Here is a 26,664-nt window from a genome sequence, read left to right as displayed (position 1 = left end):
TGCCATTTTGACATTGTTAATTCTCCCAATCCATGAGCAGGGAATATGTTTCCATTTCCTCATGTCCTCTTTTATTTCATGAAGTAACATTTTGTAGTTTTAATGTACTAGTCCTTTACCTCCTTAGTTAAGCTAACTCCGAGGTACATGATTTTCTGAGGCATGATTGTGAACGGGATTGCTTTTTATAAGTCAGTTTCTTCTCTCTCATTATTTGTGTATAGGCAAGCCATGAACTTTTGGGTATTGATTTTATAGCCTGCAACTTTACTATACAAGTCTGTTGTTTCTAAGAGTTACTTGCTAGAGGTTTTGGGGTTCTCTAAATTTAGTATCTTATCATCAGAGAATAATGAGAGCTTTATTTCTTCCTTTCATATCTGAATGCCCTTAGTGTAAAAAAACTAAAGCACACCGACGGGCGTGTGCACTCTCAGGCTCTCCGGGCAATTCTGTCTCACTGCCCACGTTCGGTGCTCTGGAACCGCTGTGTATGGCTGTTGGTCAAGGGCAGGCGATGGAAGGAAGAGGGCCAAACTGGTTGCTCGATCAGTTTCTTTCATTCTCTCTCTGCTTCTCTCCCGGCTCTCGATCTCTCTCAGGATCTCTGGATCTGCCCCCCCAACCCACTCTTACAGCCTAGTTAAATCCCCCCAGCATGAGGGGGTTGGGGCATACACATAGGTGTGGTCACAATCAATAGGGTAAGGTTCCTTTCCCTCAGGGGATGCTTCTCCTATGACTGATTCTTTTTCAGCAGGAGGATCCACCCAAGGGCGGAGTCCCATGAGTGTGTTTCTCTTCTCCTCATCCAGCAAACATATAAGAATTCATAATATTAATCATTTTGTATGGACACAATAAGAAATGCAGTAAAGCTTATAGAATTGCTCTTCTGGGGTCATCTTGATCTCAGACTACAGTGCTCAGGCCAGATCAGTCTTTCCTATCCCTAGGAGGGTCCTAGTCTCGTCATTACTTTTGGATCATGACAGCATTTGTCTGTGATCAAGCTCTTAACTTATAGTTAATAATTAGGCACTTTGGCCAGGCCCATCTTGATGCCAGGGTAGCACATAACTCACCACTTGCCCTGGATCCCTCTCGTCCCTCGTCGAGACCTTGCTTTTGGGGTGCTGGGAACTGAGGGCAACTGCGGCTTAAGTGGAGAAAGCAGATGCCCGGGAATGAATAATATTCGAAGCCAATTAAGTCCCAAATTACAAAAGCATAATATTGTCTTCTTGTGCCTATACAAAAAGGACATTGCTTTAAAGTAAATTATTCAAAAGGCATAAGGAAAGGAGAAAGGCAATATTAACTTAATATACTTAATACTTAATATAAATTCAGTATCCTAGGAAGGTCTGACCTTAGAAATTAGCAGAGTCAGATTAGGGGGAGAAGCTGATTAACTCTTTTCGGGGAAGAGAGCATAGAGAAGTGATTACAGCTAAACAAAGGGATGGGAGAGATTCGGGAACACCTTGATGGGTAAGACTGGGAAAGCCTAAACTCCGAGAAAAACCGGGACAAGCTCCTCATGGCAAGGGGGGAGAGGACAAAGTAATGTCATCCTACACCTTCGTATCTTTTTCTTGCCTAACTGCTTCCAGTACTAGATTGAACAGAAGTGGTAAGAGTGGGCATCCTTGTCTGGTCCCTGATCTTAGAGGGAAGGCTCTTAGTTTTTTCCCATTGAGGATAATGCTTGTCATAGGCTTGTGGTAGATGGCTTTAACTATATTGAGGAAAGTCCCTTCCATACCCATTTTGGTGAGTTTTCATCATAAATGGGTGCTGGACTTGTCAAATGCTTTCTCTGCATCTATTGATATGATCATATTGTTTTTATCTTTTCTTTTATTGATATAATGGATTATGCTGATTGACTTCCAAATGTTAAATCATCCTTGCATCCCTGGGGTGAATTGCACTTGGTTGTGGTGTATGATCTTTTTGATGAGTTGTTGCATTGTATTTGCTAATATTTTGTTGAGGATCTTTTCATCCATGTTCATCAGCAATATCGACCTGTAATTTTTTGTGGTGTCTCTGTTTGCTTTTGTTATTAGGGTGACATGTGCCTCATACAACTGTTTGGGAGTGTTTCTGTTTCCTTGATTTCCTGGAAAAACTTGAGAAGGACTTACAATAGGTCCTCTTTAAATGTTTGGAAGAATTCACTAGTGAATCCATCTGGACCTGAGCTTTTGTTTGGGGAAGACTTTTGACTAAAGATTCAATTTCCTTGATAGTAATAGGTCTATTCAGGTATTCCAGATCTTCTTCGATCCTCCTTGGGAGGTTATAAGAATCTAGGAATTTATCCATTTCTTCTAGGTTCTCTTGTTTCGTGGCATACAGACTTTCAAAGTAATCTCTTTTGACGTCCTGTGGAATCCAATCGGTAACACTTCTAGTCCAGTGGTTGTCTCTGAATCACATTACGTGATTTTTTGATGCCTTGGCAAACGAGACAGTGTCCCTGATCCTGAAAAGTAATTATGCTTAAATTCTGACTGAGTAAAGTCTATTTTAAAATTTCATTTTAATGTAATATGTATCTTCTGATGTAGACTTTTAAGCAATTATTTGAGGTATCACAGTTTTCAGTACAATTGAAGTTTTTTTATAGTTGCACTGCTGCTAAACAAGTCCCTCCACCAAGTGTTTCAGATTTCTCCATTATCCCAAGGCCTGTTCCTCTAGCCTCCTCCCCAGGTTCTTCATTACACAGTTCTATTGATCATGTGTCCGGGCTTGTTTGCATTGGGGATTATCTAATCTCTTTCTTTATATTCTGCCTGTGATTGCGATCATTTGGTACGTATTTCTTACTTTCTGACACTTCACTTAGCATGAAACTCTTGTTGAAAGTTTTTTTTTCTATTTCTGTTTTTTTTTTCTTTTAAATTTTTATTTTATTGAATCACCGTGAAAAAAATACAAAGCTTTCAGGTTTAAGTCTCAGTCATATAATGATTAAACCCCCATCCCTTTACCAGTGCACATGTTCCACCACCAAGAACCCCAATATACCCTCTCCCACCCAGCCCCCACCTAAGTAGCTAATGATCTTCACTTTATTCTCGCTATACTTTGAATATATTCAATATTTCAATAGAGAACTCAATATTATTGTTTGGAATCTTCCCCCAACAATCAGGCCTGCTGAAAAGGCATCATTTAATAATTTATTTTCATTGCTGAGAATGAAGACTCTGTGAGCTCGTGTGGACGTGACAGCAGCCACGCGGCTTTGGATTTCTGATATTTTAGCTCAGTTCACAGTCTAGATGCATTTCTTTAAGAAGCCGCTCTGGGTGCCAAAATGGTTTAGAAGACCTCTTGGATCATAGTCTTTAGGAGCAGAGGGTCTGTTTCTCGAGCGGCAGCTCTGGATCTTATCTGGGTGGAGAGCGTGCCAGTAACGCCCCCCTCCTATGATCGCCTACGAGCCACATCACTGCAAACTCATATCTCTGGGTTAGGAGTCTTAGGAGGTGGCTCTCGCCACGTGGGTGTTGCCACCACCACCATCTTCCTTGCAGAAAAACAGGGCAGAGAGGGAAAATCCCTCCCGGAGCAGCATGGGGTTGTAGCATAGTTCACAGTCTAGATGCAATTCTGTAAGAAGCCGCTCTGAGTGCCAAAATGGGTTAGAAGACCCCTCGGATCATAGTCTTTAGGAACAGAGGGTCCCTCTTGTTGAAAGTTTTTAAAAAGCTGGTAGGAGGCTGACACCATACAGCATGTCAGGCACCTACCTTGCCAGCAGACAACCCCGGTTTTATCCCCTGCACCACTGAGCCCCACCAGGAGTGGTCTCTGAGCACAGAGCCAGGAATAAGTCCTAAGAACTGTGAGGTGACTCAAAATCCAAAATTTAATAAAGATAACAGGTAGACCTTAAAAAATGTATACAGATATGTCTTTTTAATGAAGTTAGTGACTGTAAGATAGCCAGAATTTCTCTTTCTTTTAGATCAAATCATCTAGCTGGCCTATGCCTCTCTAATTCAATGATAATTATATCTACATCATAACTACATCCTTCTGTAAATATGATTTTTCTAGAGTTATACTTAAATAGCTTTCATCCTATTTATGTAGTCAATTGACTACCTCATGTAGACATGTTAAAGTAATTTAACAAAATTACTCTTTTGATACTATCAATATAAATTCCGCCCCTCTCAAGAGAACCTGGCAAGCTACCGAAAGTATCTCACCCGCACAGCAGAGCCTGTCAAGCTACCCGTGGCGTATTTGATATGCCAAAAACAGTAATAAGTCTCACAATGGACACATTACTGGTGCCCACTCAAGCAAATCAATGAGCAATGAGATGACAGTGATACAGTGAATATAAATTCAGTTTCATATAAATGTTTAAGAAATACTACAAAGTAACTCTGGCTTTTCAAATGAAGGAAAAAGAAACTGTGTGAAGAATTAGTAAGAAATACAGATGATTACTTATCAACTGTAATGATGGCCAGAAGCTATATTGAAGAGAAAAAAAATGACTTGGATGCAGCTATGAAGATAGCAAAAGAGTTGAAATCAGCACCATCTCTAAGGACATACTGTGATGTAAATCAGGTAGTTTACAATTATATGTACAAAAGTAAACATGTAAATGATATGAAGCAATGTATTTTACATGTTTTTGATTATAATGTTTATGACTTCACAAAAATTGTTTTTCAAGTTATCCTAATGACATCAATTTAGAATTCTTAGTTTAATTCTAAGACAACCATTAATAAATTCAATTAGCATTTTATAGTTTTCCACTTAGAGAAATGGTTTAGTAAGTTCTTTGTAACATACAAGAGTAAGTAAGTAGGTACTATTCCTGGCACTACAAAAACAGAAACAACAAAGAGAAATAAGAATAGCAAACCAAATGGGACTGTTTTCATATTTCTGTGTATCTTTTAGCTTGACTTAAATACTTAGTTCAAAAACCCATTCAGATTTTTTCTTCTCCCCTCAAGCTTCCCATTAAATGTGTAGCTCAGGACACAAGCTTTAGCTCTATCCTGTTATCTAATCACATGCCTTGCAGATTAGAGTTGGGGGAGGGAAAGAATAACATATTTCGCATTATAGGGAATTCGCATTATAGGGCTAACTCTAGGTCTTCCTTACTAGTTTTGTTTACCCTTGGAATATAGATATGCTATTATTTTTAAACTCCTCCAGACTTTAGTTTTTATCTGACCCTATAATTTCTCAAATCTCTAACTTGTAGTGAAAAATAAAAAAGATTCCAACCATATTTCTTTGTCAATCCTCCCTCAAACTATAATTCTAAAAATAACAATCATTTAAGGGAGCATTACTCATGAAGTATTTCAAAGTGAAAAAGGTAATATTTGGTCTTTATCCCACTTAGTGTCATTAGAAATATGAAGCCAAAAAATGAGAGCATTTGAGAATAGCTATGTAGAATGTAAGTGTCACAGTTTTCACGTATATAACTATATTCTTCATTAGCTAATTCTTTTATTGTTGTCTGCTAAAATTTGTTACTCTATATAAAGTCATTTATTAAAATCATATCATGTTAGTGTCTAAAATCAAACCTTGAATACATTAGTGAAATGCTCGAATGGCATAGTTTTCTTCTAAAATCTTACTTTATTTAAGCATATATATGACAAAAATTCAGGTATTAGTGACATTTTTCTTTTGATTTAGATTATCCGAACTTTGAAGTTTACATTTGAGAATGAATTGTCACAAGTTTGCTCTCTCAAGCAAAGAAGCTCTCCCAGGTAAATAAGATCATTTAGGAGACCATAACGTGTACAAAAAATATACAAGAGCCCAGATATATGAAAATAGATAACAACTATAAACAGTATTTAGACCACAAATGTTTCTCAAGACAGTGACCAAATTTAAGTAAGTGTAATTTATGATAACCTAGAATGTTAAGTATTCTTTTAAAACTGTCAGTTTTAGCAACTGATTTTTACTTAGATAATATAATAAACTTGTACTAGAAAATATATTTACTTACATGGTAGTGTTTTATTTTAGGTTAAATATGAATTGCAGTGAGATGATATATGTGCTCAACAATATGGGAAAGATTGAATTTGAAGGCTCAACAAAGTAAGTATAAGAATGACAACATGCTATATTTAGCAGGAATTAAAGGACAGAAAAACTAAGAGACAAGAAAAATAATGTTTAGTGTATATAATCCAAAAACTGAAAAGTTATTTAAAGATCAAAATAGTTTCAGTTCCCTGTGTGATAGAGGTGAATAGAGAGAAAAGGGCAGATTCCCTTTTCTATTATGCTTGCACTTCCTCTCCCTAATTCACAAATCAGCCAAAACCCTCTGGCATCACTTTTATTCAAACTGAAAATTTCTGGTTTGTTCTTTAAGTCCATGTTCTTCCTTGAACATGGTTTGCTCTTTAAGCCCATGTTCTTCCTTGAACATCTATCTCACTTGCTTGTTTCTATGTCTCTGCTTATTTCCACTCTGGAGAAGCCCATATTCTCTCTTAAACACAAATTTACCCTCTTCCCCCCTTCGCACATCTTATTTATTTTTATTTTTTTAACTGAATCACCATGAGATATACAGTTACGAAGTTGTTTATGATTGAGTTTCATTCAAACCCCATCCATTCACCAGTGTAACATTTCTCACAACTAATGTCCCCAGTTTTTCAACCCAACCTTCCTGCCTGTCCCCATAACCCTGCCTCTATGTCAAATACTTCTCTCTGTCATTTTTTTTTAGGCAGTGTCCTCCTTTCAGCACTCAGTTCTTGTCCAGAGTGATCATTCCAACTATCATTGTCATAGTAGTCCCTTCTCTGTCATAATTGTACTCCCCCTCCTACTTTGTGGCATGATTCCTACTGTGGACCACTCCTCCTGGCCCTTGTTTCTGCTGTCTTTGAATTTCTTAACATACTGTTTTTTGGGGCTGGAGCGATAGCACAGCAGTTGGGCATTCGCCTTTCACACGGCCAACCCATGTTCGATTCCTCCACCCCTCTCAGAGAGCCCGGCAAGCTACCGAGAATATCAAGCCCGCGTGGCAGAGCCTGGCAAGCTACCGTGCATATTGGTTATGCCAAAAACAGTAACAATAAGTCTCTCAATGAGAGATGTTACTGGTGCCCGCTCGAGCAAATAGATGAGCAACGGGATGACAGTTGACAGTGACTGTTTTTTTATATCCTGAAAATGAGTGCAATCATTCTGTTTATCCCTCTCCCTCTGACTGATTTCATCAAGCATGGTACTCTCCATGACCATTCTTGTATAAGCAAATTTCAGGACTTAATTTTTCCTAATAGCTGTGCAATATTCCATCGTGTAGATATACCATGGCTTCTTTATATACTCATCTGTTCTCAGGCACTCAGGCTATTTTCAGATTCTGACTGTTGTGAATAGTGCTGCAATGAACAGAGGAGTGCAGCTTTTCTGCATTGTTTTTGGGCTACTGGGGTATATTCCCTGGAGTGCTGTTGCTGGATCTAATGGAAGCTCAGTTTCTAGATCTTTTAGGAATATCCAAAGGCTGAATCAATCAACATTCCAACCAGCAGTGAATGAGAATTCCTTTCTCTGCACATCCATGCCAGCACTGGTTTTTCTTTGTGACCTGTGCCTGTCTCTGTGGCATGACATATCTCATTGTTGTTTTGATTTGCATCTCCCTGATAACTAGTGATACAGAGCACTTTTTTGTTTTTTTTTATCCAAAAAAAATGTGAAATAGTTTGCTTTTTTATTCTTTTTTTTTAATTTTATTTGAACCACCATGAGATACAGTTACAAAGCTTTCATGAATGAATTTCAGTCATACAGTGACCCATCCCTCCACCAGTGTACATTTTCCACCACCAATGCCCCAGTAACCCTCCCGTCACCCCCTCTCCACCTCACCTCCACCCCACCTCATGCCTCTATGGCAAGACAATTTCCCTCATTCTTTCTCTACTTTGGGGCATTATGATTTGTAATACAGATATTGAGAAGCCATCATCATTGACTTAGTGGTCCCTTCTCTATCCCAGCTGCATTCTCCCCCAGCTCATGAGGCAGGCTTCCAACCATGGAGCAATCTTCCTGGCCTTGTCTCTATTATCCTTGAGTGTTTGTCTCATATTATTTTATTTTATATTCCACAAATGAGTGCATTCATTCTACAGAGCACTTTTTTCATGTGCCTTTTGACCATTTGTATTTCTTCTTAGAGGAAGTTTCTGTTCATCTCTTGTGATTTTTTGATCAGGTTGGGTGGGTTTTTTTTCTTGTAAAGTTGCCAGTGCCTTATATATCTTGGATATTATTAACCCCTTATGAAATGAGTATTGGGTAAATAATTTTTACCATTTCATTGACTGTCTTTGTGTTTTGGTCATTGTTTCCTTTTAAGTACAACAGATGCTTCTAAGTTTAATGTAGTCTCATTTGTTTACCTTTGCTTCTATTTCTTCATCAGTGGTGTTTCATCTTTAAAATTGTCTCTAGTTTGAATGTCATGGAGAAGTATACCTAAGTTTCCCTCTATGTGCCTAATGGATTAAGGTCTAATATCAAGGTCTTTAATCAGTTTTGATTGGGGTTTTGCACATGGCATTAGAAAGAGATCTGAGTTTATTTTTTGCATATGACTGATTAGTTTTCCTGGCACCACTTGTTGAAGAGGATTTCTTTGCTCCATTTTGTATATTTTGCTCCTTTATTTAATGTTGAGCATTTCTTCATGTGCCATTTGGCCATTTGTATTTCTTCTTGGAGGAAGTTTCTGTTCATCTCTTCATAATATTCCTGAGGATCTGTGTCAAGATGTTCAAATCTATTCCATTGATCTGAGTCTTCATTCCAATTCTGTGCTGTTATAATTATGACTACTTTGTAGTGCAGTTTGAAGTTGGGAAAAGTGGTGCTTCTCATCTTTTTTTCAAGATCTGCTTTAGGTCTTTTTTTCTGGGGGGGGCGGAATTATTCCACATGTATTTCAAAACTGATCTATTTCCTTAAAAAATTATATGGGAGGCTAGAGCCATAGCACAGCAGGTATGGCATTTGCTTTGCACGCAGCCGTCCCGGGTTCGGTTCCCAGCATCCCATATGGTCCCCCCAGCACCACCAGGAGTAATTCCTGAGTGCATGAGCCAGGAATGACCCCTGTGCATTGCCGGGTGTGACCCAAAAGGCAAAAAATAAATAAATAAATAAATAAATAATAAAAAATGATATGGGTATGCTTGTAGAGACTTGCATTGAATCTGTATAATGGTTTGGTATATTGTCATTTTAATAATAATCCTCTCAATCTGTAAGCAAGGGATGTGTTTCCATTTTCTCATGTCCTCTTTTATTTCTTGAAGTACTGTTTTGTAATTTTCTTTGCATAGGTCTTTCGCCTCTTTAATTAAGCTGATTCCAAGGTCCTTGATTTTCTGAGGCCTGGTCTTTTTAAGGGGGTTATTTGCTTGAAGAATTGTTTTCTATCCTTTGACTTTGAGTTCGTGTTTGCTCTGATTGTTCAAATGTGTTTCTTACAGGTAGCAGAGTGTTGGGTTCAATAGTCTTATTGCTTGGTTTCTCTTAATTGGTACATTTAGCCCATTGACATTGAAAGAGATTTTGTCATAGGTTTTTGTGTCATCTTTCTGTAGAAGTTTGGTCTATTTGTGAGGGGTTGTCTTGCCTTAAAGTAACCCCTTCAGTTCTTTCATGATTGGTTTTGAATCTGTGAAGTTGATTTGTTTGCAATCTTGTTTGTAATAAAGCACAATAATTAGACCTAGATAGTCTACCATAATTTTTTCACGGGAGAGATCTTAAAAGAAAAGGTTGTTTAATGCCAGTCAGATTGGGATCTTTGATGTCTGTTCTGAAAGGTTGGTCACAGTTAATGAGACAAACAAATATATAAGGAATCAGACAAATTCAAATAGATTGTTCAAGTTTTGGGTGCCCTAGGCAGCCCTCCTTGAGCTCACAGGCCAGCAGTTTATTTAGTACATTATAGCTTCCCATCCCCTCTGGGATCCAACTGGTGAACCATTGTTGACAGACGTTAAGAATAGTTTGTAAGCACATCAGCATTCAACAGGTACATGAAGACCTGAGATTGAGGTATTTTAGATAGTTATCAGAAGGCACCCTTGCAATATAGAGAACAGTTTTAACAATTTCTTATTCTATTTTTACCCATGCTGCCCCTGTATCTAAAGTACCATAAACAGCCTTTTTCTATGCTTGTCTGTCACATTTGCAGCTGGCAGATATTTGTCCTCTATTCTTTCCTGCTACTTTATTCTTTCCTGAGTGCACTTTTGCAAACCATTTGCATTCTGATACCTAAACTTTTTACCGAGGGACATATCCCATCATTGGGACTTTTTGTTAGGGGGACTCACGCATCTTCCCCCCCCCCACCCAGGGGACCCCACCCCATATTTGCTTCTGTAACTTTCTGTATTTCCATGGATAATTTACATCCTTTTGTGCTTTCATTTTTCTGTTTTTTTTTTCTTTTGGGATCATACCTGGTGATGCTCAGGGATTACTGCTGGCTCTGCGATCAGGATTACTCCTGGCTGTATGAAATATGGGATGCCAGGGATTGAATATCGGTCCACTGTATGCAAGGCAAACACTTTACATGTTGTACTGTTGTTCTGGCCCCTCAGGATCCTTTCTTAACCAACACACTCTTTCAGATATTACTACAAGCTTTTTTTATTATCAGAAGCTATTATCTCAGGAAATCTATATTGATCCTATCTCAATTTTAAGTTTAAACAGAGTAATCTTTGCAATTTTCTCCCAGTTTGGGGGGAAAGTATCTCATAACCTTCCAGTTCTGATTATAGGTAGTAATTAAACTTTGAGATTGTGCAGTTGAAATGAGTATTGTTAGCAAGGGAAAAAAAAACGTATCAAAAATGGGGAAAGGAGATAAGTAGACACTTCTATGAAGAAGACATACATATGTGGCCATTAAGAATATAAAAAAATGCACATTAGGGAAACAAATCAAAATTACAATGAAGTATCACATACATATTATATATCATCATCATCATCATCATCATCATCATCATCATCATCATCATCCTGTTGATCGACAAATTTCTCGAGTAGTCTCAGTAACGTCTCCATTCGTCCTAGCCCTGAGATTTTAGAAGCCTCTCTTTACTCGTCCTTCCCAACAATGCCGCATTGGAGACTATTTCAGGGTCAGGGGGATGAGACCCATCATTGTTACTGGTTTTGGCATATGAATACACCATGGGGAGTTTGCGAGGCTCTCCCATGTGGGCAGGAAACTCTCGGTAGCTTGCCAGGTTCTCCCAGAGGGAGAAGTAGGCTATAAGATGTCTTATGGCTGCTTCCTGGAGCTTGGTTTTAAGTATCTGGAGGTTGATCATTGGTGGGATTACACCACAGCACCAGGGGCAGTCCCTGGGTGTGACCACCTAGCTACTGGAAAATGGGAAATCTGGGCGGAAGAGGCCCAGTCCCTATCCAAGCAGGCTTGGAGGTCTCAGCCCCAGGTCCCATACACCTGGTTCCTCTGCCAGTACTTTCATGCATGAGGCTCATCCGAACGTGTGGAGAGCGGTCTTAAGCATGGCTGTGGCTAGGCTCCGGAGGTCTTCGGCTGCAGGAGCTCTGCTTGGGGCGGGGAGGGAAGCTGGAGCCCACCCCCTCCGAAGGGCCCTGGGGAAGAAAGCCATATTATATATAACATTTATATAATACACATGGGCTGGAGCGATAGTACAGCAGTAGGGTGTTTGCTTTACACATGGCCGACCCGTGTTCGGACCCAGGTTCGATTCCTCTGCCCCTCTTGGAGAGCCCGGCAAGCTACCAAGAGTATCTCGCCTGCACGGCAGAGCCTGGCAAGCTACCCGTGGTGTATTTGATATGACAAAAACAGTAACACGTTTCAAAATGGAGATGTTACTGGTGCCCGCTCGAGCAAATTGATGAGCAGTGGGATGATAGTGATAGTGATGTAGTGATAATATATGTGTATTTTCAACATTCTCAGTGATATATATACACATATATATAAATTTTGGCAGGTGTCGTGAAAAAGTAACCTCCATTTATTGCTAATGGGAAAATCACCTGGTCCATCTCCTATGAAAATAATTTGAAAATTCCTCAAAGACTAGTGCTCCCTTTGGGGGCCAATAGGGTGCTTGCCTTGCATGTAACCAACCTGAGTTTGATCCCTGGCATCCCATATGATCCCCTGAGCACTGCCAGGAGAGCCAGGAGTAACCCCTGAGCATTGCTGGATGTGGCCCCCAAAAACAAAACAACAAAAAGATTAGTGCTCCTTTTTGACCTACCTATCCTACTTCTAAGTATCTAGGTATTAAAGCACAAAAACATTAATTCAAAAAGGTGTATGTGCTACTGTGTTTAATGTAGCTCTTAGTACAATAGTCAAGATATGGAAGCAATCAAAATGTCCAAGTGTTTAATAACAGGTAAGTGAATAAGAACTTGTGATATATACACAATGAAATAGTCATGCAGTTTTGGACAGCTTGGATGGAGGACATCATACTCAGTAAAATAATCCAGAGGCAGAAGGACAGGTTGATCCCACTCATCCATAGTATATAGAGAGACAAATTGAGGGTTTGTGCAAAAATCATAATCGTCAGTCTACAAGTAATGGAAGGGAGTGGCTAGAGCAGAGGAATGTTGTACCATAGATAATACAAGTTTCGAGGGAGAGAATCATAGGCACTTAAGTGGCAGGGGTGTGTAGTGCTTTGTACATAAGACTTGAACACTGTATAATCCTGTTACCTGAAATAAAGGAATTAAACATGTAGAGGAAAGTACTGAAGCAGGTAAAGGACAATATCATAGAAAAATACCAAACTTTAAGACAGGGAAAGGATAACCTAAAAAAAAAATACTGAGAACAAACAGGCAGATGTTGAAAAAGTGTGATGTCCTGGAAGTCACAGGGTATTTATGAAACTAGACTAAATGTTCTATTAAATAAAAGTTCTTAAAAGGTGTTTAAGTAGCAAAATTGTGTACAAATATGTGTTCTCAGAAGGTATTCAGATTTTTATTTAAAATGCATTCCCTTTGGGTGCTGGAGAGATAGTACAGTGGGAACAGTTCTTGCCTTGCATATAGCCGACCCAAGTTCGATTGCCAGCATCCCATATGTTTACCCAAGTACTGCTAGAAGTAACTCCTGAGTGCGTAACTCCTGATTCTCAGGAGCCTGAGCATCACCAGGTGTGACCCCAAAAACAAAACAAACCAAAAACAACGCATTCCCTCTGTTGGAAGAGACATATAATGTGTCTTTACTGAATCCAGTTTATTTCTTTGGTTAGTATTTATAAAAAGGCTTCTAAAATTAGCTGTGAAAACAAATTTATCAGTTAACTAAAATACAAGCTGCTTTGATATAATGTATATTTTAAAGTGCAAAACATTGGGGGGGGGCTGGAGCGATAGCACAGCGGGCACGCGGACGACCCAGGTTCGATTCCCAGCATCCCATATGGTCCCCTGAGCACCGCCAGGGATAATTCCTGAGTGCAGAGCCAGGAGTAACCCCTGTGCATCGCCGGGTGTGACCCAAAAAGCAAAAAATAATAATAATAATAATAAAGTGCAAAACACACTTTGATAAAATTTTTATACTTGCATAGCTAAAGTGACTATCAGCTTGATTTAATGGCAATTGAATCATCATACCCATAAGACTCAGGCAACTGATAAATTTTAACTAAGTGGGGGTTTCAAGTGATTTTCTGTGAATTGTACCTATTACTGTTTCCTACACTTTAAAAAAATTATTAGTGAATCATTGTGAGGTACAGTTACAAACTTATGAACTTTGATGTTTGCATTTCAGTGATACAGTGATCATTTACCCATCCTTCCACCAGTGCCCATTCTCCTCCACCAATATTCCCAGTATCCATCCCACCATCCCCACCTCATCCCCCACCTCCCCACCCTGCCTCTGTGGCAGGACATTCCCTTTTGTTCTCTCTCCTTTTGGGTATTGTAGTGTGCAGTAGAGGTATTGAGTGGCCATCATGTTCGGTCTGTAGTCTACTTTTGGCATGCATTTTTCAACCCGAATGGGTCCTCCCAACATCCTCTCCTTGGTATTCCCTTCTCTATCTCAAGCTACCTTTTCCTCCAGCAGGCCCACACTTTATTTTTAAGTCATTGAATTAATGAGAAAATTGTATTAATTGAACCAGTCAAAAGAACACCTTTTAAAGACCTGTACGCAATATTCTTGTTTTTTTTTTTTACTTTTTACGTTTTTTTTTTTTATTGAATCACTATGTTGAAAGTTACAAAGCTTTCAGGCTTAAGTCTCAGTTACATAATGCTCGAACACCCATCCCTTCACCAGTGCACATATTCCACCACCAAGAACTACAGTAAACCTCCCCCCGCCCCCCAGCCCTCCACCCCGCCTGTGTAGTTGATAAATTTCACTTAACTTTCTCTTTACTTTGATTATATACAAACAAAAAAACTCACTATTATTGTTTGGACTTTCCACCCAGAGTCGGAACTGCTGGAAAGGAAGCATTTGATAATTTGTTTTTTCCATTGCTGAGAATGAGGAGATATGAGGTCACGTGGCCACAGTAGCGGCCGTGAGGTTCTAGATTTCTGTATTTTAGTATTTTAGTGACTAAGTCCAGAGGGCTTTCTGCCAGAGGTTGCATCATTGCTAGCTCGTACCTCTCTGCTACTTTATGTTCCACATGAGTGCAATCTTTCTATGTCTGTCTCTTTCTTTCTGACTCATTTCAGTCAACATGATACTTTCCATGTTGATCCACTTATATGCAAATTTCATGTCTTCATACTTTCTAACAGCTGCATAGTATTCCATTGTGTAGATGTACTAAAGTTTTTTTAGCCAGTCATCTGTTCTCAGGCATTCGGTTTTTTTCCAGATTCTGGCTATTGTAAACTGTGTTGCGATAAACATACAGGTGCAGATGTCATTTTGACTATACTTTTTTGCTTCTCCGGGGTATATTCCCAGGAGTGGTATTTCTGGGTCAAATGGAAGCTCAGTTTCTAATTTTATGAGAATCGACCATATTGTTTTCCAAAAGGGCTGAACCAGTCAACATTCCCACCAGCAGTGTAGGAGGGTTCCTTTCTCCCCACATCCACGCCAACAGCGGTTGTTTTTGTTCTTTTGGATGTGAGCCAGTCTTTGTGGTGTGAGGTGATATCTCATAGTTGTTTTGATCTGCATCTCCCTGATGATTAGTGATGAAGAGCATTTTTTCATGTGTGTTTTAGCCCTTCGTATTTTTTTCTTGAGAAACTTTCTGTCCATTTCTTCGCCCCATTTTTTGATGGGGTTGAATGTTTTCTTTTTGTAGAGGTCAACCAGTGCTTTATATACCCTTGATATCAACCCTTTATTGGATGGGTATTGGGTGAATATCCTTTCCCATTCTGTAGATTGCCTTTGAATTCTGGTCACTGTGTCTTTTGCGGTGCAGAAGCTTTTTAGTTTAATATAGTCCCATTTGTTTATCTCTGTTTCTACTTGATTACTTGGGTCCGTGTCATCTTTGAAGATACCTTTAGCTTCAATATCGTGAAGGGTTTTGCCAATCTTGTCTTTGATATACCTTATGGATTGTGGTCTAATGTTAAGGTCTTTAATCCATTTTGATCTGACTTTTGTGCATGGTGTTAGGTCGATGTCTAAGCCCATTTTTTTGCATGTGGCTGTCCAGTTATGCCAGCACCATTTGTTGAAGAGGCTTTCCTTGTTCCATTTCACATTTCTTGCCCCCTTATCAAGGATCAGATGGTCATATATTTTAGGGTACATGTAGGGATATTTCACCCTGTTCCATTGATCAGCGGCTCTGCCTTTGTTCCAGTACCATGCTGTTTCAGTTGTTACTGCTTTGTAGTAAAGTTTGAAGTTGGGGAGGGTGATGCTTCCCATTGTCTTTCTCCCAAGAATTGCTTTAGCTATTTGGGGGCGTTTATTGTTCCCTATGAATTTCAGGAGTGTTTGATCAATTTCTTTGAAGAATTTCATGGGTATCCTTATAGGGATTGCATTGAATCTGTATAGTGCTTTGGGGAGTATTGCCATTTTGACAATGTTAAGTCTTCCTATCCATGAGCAGGGAATATGTTTCCATTTCCTCGTGTCCTCTTTTATTTCATTGAGTAGTGTCTTGTAGTTTTCCTTGTAGAGATCCTTTACTTCCTTAGTTAGGCTGATTCCTAAGTACTTGATCTTCTGGGGCACAATTGTGAATGGGATTTTTTTTTTAATGTCACTTTCCTCTGACTCGCTATTTGTGTATAGGAAGGCCATGGATTTTTGGGTATTAATTTTATAGGCTGCAACTTTGCTGTACAAGTTTATTATTTCTAGGAGTTTCTTAGTGGAGGTTTTAGGATTCTCTAGGTATAGAATCATGTCATCTGCAAATAGTGAGAGCTTGATTTTTTCCTTTCCTATCTGTATACCCTTAATGTCTTTTTCTTGCCTTATTGCTATTGCAAGTACTTCCAGTACTGTCTTGAACAGAAGTGGTGAGAGTGGGCATCCTTGTCTTGTCCCTGATCTTAGAAGGAAGGCCTTCAGTGTTTCTCCATTGAGGATAATGCTTGCCATGGGCTTGTGGTAGATGGCTTCAACTATCTTGATGAAAGTTCCTTCTAAGCCTATTTTGGTGAGAGTTTTCATCATAAATCGGTGTTGGATCTTGTCAAATGCTTTCTCTGCATCCATTTAAAATGATTATACGGTTTTTATTTTTACTTTTGTTGGTATGATGGATTATGTTGATTGATTTCCGAATGTTAAACCATCCTTGCATCCCCGGGATGAATCCTACTTTGATCGTGATGTATGACTTTTTAATGAGTTGTTGGATTCTGTTTGCTAGTATTTTGTTGAGAATCTTCGCATCCGTGTTCATCAGGGATATTGGCCTGTAGTTTTCTTTGTTTGTGGTATCTTTGTTTGCCTTTGGTATTAGGGAGATACGAGCTTCATAGAAACTGTTTGGTAGAGTCCCTGTTTCTTCAATTTCCCTGAATAACTTGAAGAGAACTGGCAACAGGTCCTCTTTAAATATTTGGAAGAGTTCGCTAGTGAATCCATCCGGGCCTGGGCTTTTGTTTTTGGGAAGACATTTGATAACAGTTTCAATTTCCTTGATATTAATGGGTCTATTCAGGTATTCCAAGTCATCTTGATTCATTTTTGGGAGATTGTAGGAATCAAGGAATTCGTCCATTTCTTTTAGGTTCTCTTGTTTCGTGGCATAGAGATTTTCAAAGTAGTCTCTGATGATCTTTTGAATTTCATTGGTTTCTGTTGTAATATCCCCCTTTTCATTTCTGATTCGGTTTATTACGGTTCTCTCTCTTTCTTTGTGAATCTTGCTAGCAGTTTGTCAATCTTGTTTATTTTCTCAGAGAACCAGCTTTTTGTTTTATTGTCTTTTGGGTTTCCCTATCATTAATTTCTGCTCTAAGTTTTATTATTTCTTTCCTTCGGTCTGGCTTGTGTTCCTTTTGCTGGTCCTTTTCTAAGATCTTGAACTGTGAAGTCAAGCTCTCTATTTAGGCCCTTTCCTCCCTCCTGAGGAATGCTTCCAGGGCTATAAATTTTCCCCTTAACACAGCTTTAGCCGCATCCCATAGATTCTGGTAGCTTGTGTCTTCATTCTCATTTGTTTCGAGGTATCTTTTGATTTCTTCCTTGATTTCCTTTTTGATCCACTCGTTCAACAGGGAATTGCTTAATTTCCAGGTGTTTGATTTGGTGCTCCGTGTCTGTGTGTGCTTGGCTTCTATTTTCAATGCATCATGGTCCGAGAAGATGGTTGATACAATTTCTATCTTGCTGATTCTGTTGAGGTATGTTTTGTGACCCAGCACGTGGTCTATTTTGGAGAATGTTCCGTGTGCACTGGATAAAAATGTATGTTCTTTCTTTTGGGGGTGTAAAGCCTTATATAGGTCTATAATCCCTCTCTCTTCTATTTCTTCCTCAGGTCCATTGTTTCCTTGCTGAGTTTTGTTCTCTTTGATCTATCTAGAGGAGATAAAGTGGTGTTGAAGTCTCTGACTACTATTGTGGTGCTAGTGATATCCTCCTTAAAGTTTGTTAGGAAGTTGCTTTAAATATTTAGCTAGTCACTTGTTAGGCGCGTATACATTTAAGAGTGTGATTTCTTCCTGTTGTACGTATCCCTTGATGAATAGAAAATGACCGTCACTGTCCCTTCTAATTTTTTTCAGTCTGAAATCTATGTTATTAGATACTAGTATGGCCACCCCAGCTTTTTTGAGGGAGTTGTTTGCTTGTAGGATTATTTTCCATCCTTTGACTTTGAGCCTGTGTTTGCTCTGACTGTTCAGTTGTGTTTCTTGTAGGCAGCAGAAAGTTGGGTTTAGTTTCCGAATCCATTTTGCTACTCTGTGTCTCTTGATTGGTGCATTTAGCCCTTTGACATTGAGTGAGATTATTGTCATGGGATTATGTGCCATTTTTCTGTAGGGTTTGTTGTTCTTGTTAGGGTTTTTCTTTGTCTTACAGAAGTCCCTTTAGACCTTCTTTTAGGTTTGGTTTTGAGTCTGTGAATTTCCTGAGTTGTTGTTTATCTGAGAAATAGTGTATGGTTCCTTCGAGTTTAAGTGAGAGTTTAGCTGGATAGAGTAATCTTGGTGAGACGTTCATTTCATTGAGCTTTTTCACTATATTCCACCATTGTCTTCAGGCTTGGAGGGTTTTCTCTGATAGGTCTGCTGTAAATCTTAGGGGTGATCGTTTGTATGTGATTTCCTTCTTTGAGCTTGCTGCTTGCAGTATTGTGTCTCTATCCGCGGCATCCATCATTGTGACTATGATATGCCTTGGAGGTTTTTTTGTTGGGGTCCCTTTTAGTTGGTACCCTTTGGGCTCCTTGGATCTGTATGCCCGCATTCTCCAGCTCTGGGAATTTCTTAGCAATGATGTCTTTGACGGTGTTTTTTTCATTGGGATTAGTTCCCTGTGCTTCTGGTACTCCCATGATTCTTATGTTGTTCCTTTTGAGGTCGTCCCCTAGGACTCTGATTTGCCCTAGAGCCATTTTGAGGTCTTTTGCCATTATTTGTTGTTGTTTGTAAGCTTTGTGTAGGTCATCTTCAAGCTCACTGATTCTGTCTTCCACTGCAGTCATTCTACTGTTGAGAGCTACTACTGAGCTTTTTATTTCATCTACCGATTCCTGTAATTGTGTGACTTCTGTTCATAGGTTTGAAATTTCTGCTCTCATTTCTTCCTGTGTTTTGTTAGTGGTCCATTCCAAGGCTGTGTTCATATCCTCCCTTAGTTTATTGATTGTTCGTTCCATGGTTGTGTTCATATCCTCCATTAGTTTATTGGTTGTCTGTTCCATGGTTCCTCGACCATCTTGACAATTTCTTCTCTGAATTCTTTATCTGAGAGGAGGTTGTATTTGTGGGTGACCTGTATTGAGGTTTCTGGAATCTCTTCATTTTCTGTTTTTGGCGGATTTTTTCAATGTTTCTTCATGTTGTTATGGAATAATAGAGGTGAAAGCTCCCGATTCTATATCAGTATTCCTCTTGCTCCAGGAAGGGATTGTAGGCAAGCTAAATGGATAATGGTAATCTTTTCCCCCTTCTAAAATAGTTCCTTACATTACTGCGATGTTCCTAGTTTATGTAGGGCTTCTAGTCAAGGCTTGAGGCTATGGTCTGTTTATGAGTGCTTTGTGTACCTAGTTGTATTCCTGACACTTTTTCTGGAGTTAGGATGAGTTACTGGCTTATAGGCATATAGTGATTAAGAAGGCCAGGTTGTTCTCCTAGTAGTAGGTCATAGGGATTTGTGACCTAAATGGGGAGTTTAGGAGAGAGAGAAAAGCAACTACAGCCGGGTTAGTGGGAGCCACTCCGAAATAGGCCACACCCCCTTTGAGGACACGCCCCTGAAGTAGAGGACACGCCCCTGAAGTAGAGGACACTCCCCCACCAGCCGGAAGTCCCCCAGGCCGGGCGGAGCCGGCGTGAGAGTTCTTTCAGAGGGGCAGGAAGAAGAGAGCGCGATTGATCTGGAGTTGAAGTTACCTGGTGATAGGGAGGGGCTGACTAAGACAGCGCACAGAAGGCTGAAGCATGGGACACCCACCCCCCCTGCCCAGGCACGTCCCCTGTACACAATATTCTTTAGTATAAAATTTTTCTGACATAACCATCAAATTTTCAGCTTTTCACTGTCTATACCTCTTAGTTGGCCAACTAAAACCTTATGTTTACTTGGGGTTGGAATATGAAAATTTTCATTTGGGACAGTATAAATATTTCAAAATTTTATTGTGGTGATGGTTCATTAAATTTAAAATTCTTTAAATTTCACTGTCACTGTCATCCCCTTGCTCATCAATTTGCTCGAGCGGGCACCAGTAATGTCTCTCATTGTGAGACTTATTGTTACTGTTTTTGGCATATCCAATACACCATGGGGAGCTTGCCAGGCTCTGCCGTGCGGGTGCAATACTCTTGGTAGCTTGCTGGGCTCTCCGAGAGGGGCGGAGGAATCAAACATGGGTCAGTCGCGTGAAAGGCAAATGCCCTACTGCTGTGCTATCACTCCAGAAAGAATTTTAAATTTAAGGAAAATTGGATTCATGATATGTGAATTATATGTCAGTAAAGCTGTCTTAAAAGTACTGCCAGCTTTTCCCCTTTCATTGTGTCTTAGTATTGAATGTCACATGAAAAGGAAATGACTTGAAGGTAGGAGTTTTAACATTTTATTAAATGATTTAAAGTAGCCATATGCCTCTATATTTTTTAACAGATGTGATCCACAAGAAAGGGAAATTGAACAAAATGTTCAAAACAAATGTAATAGTAAAAAGGAATTTTCTTCTCGTGATACATACTCATCACTACAAAAAAAAAAGGTTGACCTGTCTATCCTAACTAAGGAAACCGCACCATCTCCTTTGCAAAGAGAAAGCAATGATGCACATTTAGAGGTCAAAATATTTCAGCCACATAAAGAATTGGTTTCAGCTACAGCTCCTAAAATTATTGCTGCTCTACCTCAGATGGGCTCCAGTCCTGATGTGATAATTGAAGAAATTATTGAAGAAAACCTGGAAAGTGAGTGAAAAAGACAAAATTAAACTCCTTATTGTATCTGAATTAGAAGCAAACTTGGTATCATTTTTATTTCTTGTACTTAACAAAAACATTGCTTTTAGCAACTGTACCCATAACATTATGAGTTACTGCCTAGAGATTTTATGCCCCAGCTTTCATTTTCCAAAGTAAGGAAAATCTTATTTTTAATTCAATAATATAGAAAGGCTCTGAGGTATAAGTTTAATAACTGGTTTGTTAGGGCATTGCTTTTTTAGTTTTCAGAAAATATTTTAAACCTTGTATAAAATGTGAAATTTTAAATTAGATTATAAGATAAAGTTTCATGATACTGTCTTTGAATTTAATAAGTTTTTCTTAAATCATTTCTCTGAGTACATCAGTTATAAACAATCTATTATGAAAATAATAGATATTTTTATAATGCTTAAATGTACCAAAATTATATTTCCAATGCTGGTGAGGAAGTGACATATTACTGTGAAGCCACATTGCTTTATAGCATATGGTTTTAGATGTACATCAGTATATAAGTCAGTATAGGAATATATTACATTATTTTTACTGTTACAAGTCTCATTCCAGCTTTCATTATACAGTTGGCCCTTTTTACCTGATTTATCCAGTCTGCTTCTCTGTTCTTTCCTTTGCAGTTCCCTCTAATTTGTTCTTATAATGTTAAAGTTTGGAGTGATAGCACAGTGGGTAGGGTGTTTGCCTTGCATATGGCCGACCATGGTTCGTTTCCTCCGTCCCTCTCCGAGAGCCCAGCAAGTTACCGAGAGTATCCCGTCCGAACAGCAGAGCCTGGCAAACTACCCATGGCATATTCGATATGCCAAAAACAGTAACAAGTCTCACAATGAGAAGTTACTGTGCCCTCTAGAGCAAATCGATGAACAACAGGACCACAGTGTGACAGTGCTACAGTGCTACAATGTTAAAGTTAATTTTTGTCTTGTTAATTTGTGTTTTATTCTCTACCACATATAAGTGAAACCATATTTTAGAATAATACTTTGAAAACAAAGAAAGATGTACTGATTCTCTCATTTCCAAGTGTATTGTCACCACTATAGCCTCAGTGTGCTAAACCTATCATAACTTTACCTACCAATATAGGTGTCTAGCTATTCCAGTACTTTTCCTATATAAGAACAACTTCTTAAAAAATTGTTCACCATTTCAACTTAATAAAATAAGTAGACTTGCCTTCATTTTCTGTTTTATGAAACATTCACAGATTATCCCGTGGATACACCCAGATACTCAAAAAAAACCCTTCTGAAAAACTCATCTCTTTCCTTTGGATCAAAAGCAGGTACTATTCTCTGAGCTTGATGTACTGAAATTGCTATATGTATAGAAATTCTTCCATAGCATATAGCAGTGAAGAAAAATGAATTTTGTGGATAACTAAAACTTTTTAATATTATATTGGATTCTATTGGTAAAATTGTTTTTGAAATGTTAATACTGCTGTCAACTGTCTTCCCTGTTAAACCTTTTTTTTTTAATTGAATCACCATGAGAAAAGCTTATAGGCTTTAGTCTCAGTCATACAGTGATCAAACACCCATCCCTTCACCAGTGCACATGTTCCACCAACAAGAACCCTAGTATACCTCCCATCCTGCCCTCCCACCACCTGTGTGGCTGATAATTTTTACTTCGATTACATTCAGTATTTCAACAGAAAACACACTATTATTATTTGGAATTTTTCCCCAACAATCAGACCTGCTGAAAAGGCATCATTTGATAATTTGTTTTCCATTGCTGAGAAAAAAGAGGATATGAGGTCACACGGCCACGTGGTTTTGGTTTTCTGGTATTTTAGTAAATTAAGTAATTTATTTAGTAATTTCTTCTGGCAGAGAAATTTCCGCCAGAAGTCATGTCACTGCCAGCTCATACCTCTGTTTAGTGGGCTCTAAAAGATGGCGGTTGCCACGCTGCTGCTGCTGCCACTGCTGCTGCCGAAAGGAAAGGCAGAGAGAGAAAAACCTTCCCCCTCCTGGGATGGCATGGGGCCATAGCTTAGTTCACAGTCTAGAGCCACTTCTCCAAGAAGCCGCTGGGTTCCAAAATTAGTTAGTGGTCCTCCGGGATCGTGTTCGTTCAGGATTGGAGGTGTTAAAAACTTTTATCTCTGCCCCTGTTCTCAACGTGGGCATTACTGTTTGTGATCTCTATCAAATAATTAAAACTACATTTATTCAACTTTTGCCATCTATATATAGTTGGGTGTCTCAAATTTAAACTCCTTAGTCTTTATTTTTAATCTTTACTAGACAAAACAAAAAGCTGCAGAAATGCTTCCGACCCCATAGTCATCCCCCAGTTAAAAATTTAATACTAGCTGTATCACCCCATTAAAATTTTTGAATTCTTGCATGTCTCAAGCTCTACACCACTAATAAACCCAGAATAGCACACCACATTGGATGGGATATAAAGTAGAAGGCAACCAATCTCAATTAAGAAAATATTAACACACAAGGCTTAACCTGTAACAACATATTAGTAATCTTATATAAGAACTTAATGGTTCCAGGGTGAGATACAAACATCTTCACACACATACTTTTAAGGAAATCTTTTTTGATCATTTTAATGAATTAATCATAATAAGCAATGCAGAATAAATCATTTAAGAATTGACATTGGGGCAGGCTTGAGTAGTGGTTGGGAAGATTATAAATAATGGTGTTGGGAATATTGAATGTAATCACTGAATAATTAAAAATAAAATAAACAGTTGACTTAATTACTGTATATAACACGTTTTTTCATTTTTGTTTACACTGTCTGCACACTAACCCAGAATTCTAAATATGCTTATAAATTTTGAAGTTTTGATATAATATACTGAATTATATATAATGTAGCTATGCTGGACATGCTGGATTGTAGCAGTACTGTTAATTATCCAGCTACTCATTCAATATAAATTTACAAGTAAAATAAAATATTTGTAGTCCAGGTTTATTTGCTTGGGGAATTTAATATTGAAAATACTACTTATTTGTGTTATCTGCTTGGGTACTATTTTGGGTTTGGCCTCTTTCATAATGATTATTTTATAGAATATTTATTCAGATTTTGTGAATTCTTTCCTAATATATTATTTATTAATATTGTTTAAATACTAATGCAGGTTCTCCTGAGCTAGTTTTTGTAAGCCATGTTATACATCCTTGCCACTTCTACATTCGGAAGTATTCACAAATAAATGATGTAACAGTATTGGAAAAGAAGATAAATCAGTTTTGCAATAAGAGCCTACCTCTTGATCATTCTGACATTTTGGAGCTAGGTAATGAAATTACACCAAGTAAAATGTGAAGTTTAATTAGATATCGTAACATTTGGCTAACCCACATAGACTTTTTTTATACTATAAATTTGGATCCTAAGGACAAAAATTTCGGAATTATTTAATATAAGTTAAATTATAGGTGAGTTAACTAAAGTTTGCTGTTGAAACCTTGGGACATTAGTGGAGGGACTATGACATTAGTAATGGTTTTGAGTTTGTAACATTGTCTGAATTACTATTAATAGTTTTGTAAATCACAGTGCTTAAATAAAAATTGAAAAAATCTTCATTGTAACAGTATAAACATGGAAAAATGGTACATATTTAATGAATATAATTTTTGTTTATAGGTAAATATTTACCCATGAAACAGTTACCAAATCTGTGCCATAAATGTATCCTTCACCTCCAAAAATGTTTATTGTTGAATGAGGAATATATGTATTAAGGTGTGAGGTGAACTGGGTTATGTGTTTTGCACCTCATCTCCAGTGAAGACTGTGTCTCCTAGGTGAATCCTCATAACATGACAGAGTTATACAACTAATGTTTGTGTGTATAAAAAAATAGGTGTTTTCCCATATAAATGCTAAAATTACAGTCACTTTCTCTATTTAGGTGCAAGAATATTTGTCAAAAGTATTGAAAATAAAATGTGGTGTAGAGGAATTATCACTGAATTAATTCCAATAGAAAGTGAAGATACTAGAAAACTTAGTAGTCCAACCAGATTCTCAGTTTGTGAAGTCGCACTAATACAAATATTCATGGTAGATTTTGGAAACTCTGAAGTCCTAAATGTTACAAGGTATGATATTTTATAATTATTACATGTCTCTGGCTTACTGTTCAACATGGGATGGAGAATGGAGGTCAGAGGAAAAAGGACATCTTGAAGGAGTAGCAAGAAATCCTTTTCTGTTCAACTTCCAGGACCTGTATTTTATTTTTCTCTATATTTTATCTTGTAACCAAATTAGTAAAGTATTTATGATTGTTGACTGTTACTAGATGGGGAGATTTAAAAAATACATATCTTATAGATTTAGTACTTTTCTCCGTTGCTTCAAAGCAGGGTATGATTTTTTAATGAGATTTTAAATAAGAATATTAGAGTCAAGAAGGTTGATTACATTTGGATAAATAGTAGATCAGGTAAGGCGCTTGCTTTGCATGCCAAGAGGCTTTGGTCCCCGGCATCCAATATGGCACCCTGATATGCCCCCTACCTACCTCCCTCCAACACTGCTAGGAGTCATTCTTGAGCACAGAGCCAAAGCAACTCCTAAGCACAGCCAGGTGTGGCCCAAAAACAACAAAATAATTATTGCATGATATATTGGCATATGGCATCTAACTCATCTTAGATCAAATATTGTTTCATTAGTTTTCAATGAAAATAAACTGATGAGACCAGAAAGATAGTGCAGTGGATAGGGCACTTGCTTTACACACAGCAAATCCAGGTTCAGTGCCTGGCATCCCATATGTCCCCTGAGCCCACAGTGAACCCAGGACTAATCCCTGAGCATCATCAAGTGTGACCCTAAAACAAAAGAAAAAAACTGAAAATGTTTCTTTAGTAACGAACAGTGTTAACAAAAGTGTGTCACTTTATATAATAGCTATAACTTTAAAACTAGATTTCTGTTTTGTGGTGGTCCTTATCCCCTTTAAGCTTAAACTAATAGTTATGTGAAAGGCAATTTAGAAGGAGGTTGTTGAAATTTAATTCTAGAGGTAAAAAGAGTATCTTTCTTATAAAAACTATTCCAAGTTTATATAATAGTAAAAAAAGTATGAGCAGGAATTTAACTATTTAGAATGTTGAACTTAGGATATCCTTAGAAATGTATAGTTGGGGGTAAGTTTTGGCTTGAAACTTTATTTCCATTAAATGTTACTTGATTTTATTTAGAGTTGGTGATTCCTATGTGAGATCAGAACACATTGCTAAGAAGCATATAGTGTTAAATGACTTATGTCTGATTCTAAGGAAGTCTGAATCTTATTTTGAAAGTCTGTTGAAAGACATTAAGCCATTAGCACAGCCATGCGCATTGAAAGACATTGTTCCACAGAATTCAGTAAGTGAGATTTATTTTTTTTCAGGTGCTAAGTATTATATTTTT

The 26,664-nt window shown here is 38.1% G+C and overlaps 1 protein-coding gene across 1 annotated transcript in view; it reads left to right on the top strand.

Moving 5' to 3' along the window:
• RNF17 (ring finger protein 17) overlaps nucleotides 1-26,664 on the top strand; it is a 193,198-nt gene that overhangs the window by 43,668 nt on the left and 122,866 nt on the right. The window contains exons 7-13 of the mRNA XM_004604511.2: nucleotides 4,437-4,608; nucleotides 5,713-5,789; nucleotides 6,058-6,132; nucleotides 20,903-21,210; nucleotides 24,371-24,529; nucleotides 25,151-25,340; nucleotides 26,451-26,619. Of these exons, the coding sequence (XP_004604568.2) occupies nucleotides 4,437-4,608; nucleotides 5,713-5,789; nucleotides 6,058-6,132; nucleotides 20,903-21,210; nucleotides 24,371-24,529; nucleotides 25,151-25,340; nucleotides 26,451-26,619 (1,150 nt within the window). The remainder of the gene's footprint in view (nucleotides 1-4,436; nucleotides 4,609-5,712; nucleotides 5,790-6,057; nucleotides 6,133-20,902; nucleotides 21,211-24,370; nucleotides 24,530-25,150; nucleotides 25,341-26,450; nucleotides 26,620-26,664) is intronic.

Source organism: Sorex araneus, chromosome 1 (genome assembly GCF_027595985.1).
Source record: "Sorex araneus isolate mSorAra2 chromosome 1, mSorAra2.pri, whole genome shotgun sequence".
Classification (NCBI taxonomy): Eukaryota; Metazoa; Chordata; class Mammalia; order Eulipotyphla; family Soricidae; genus Sorex; species Sorex araneus.
Note: the sequence above shows the minus strand (reverse complement) of the source record. Positions and strands in the feature narration are given on the sequence as shown.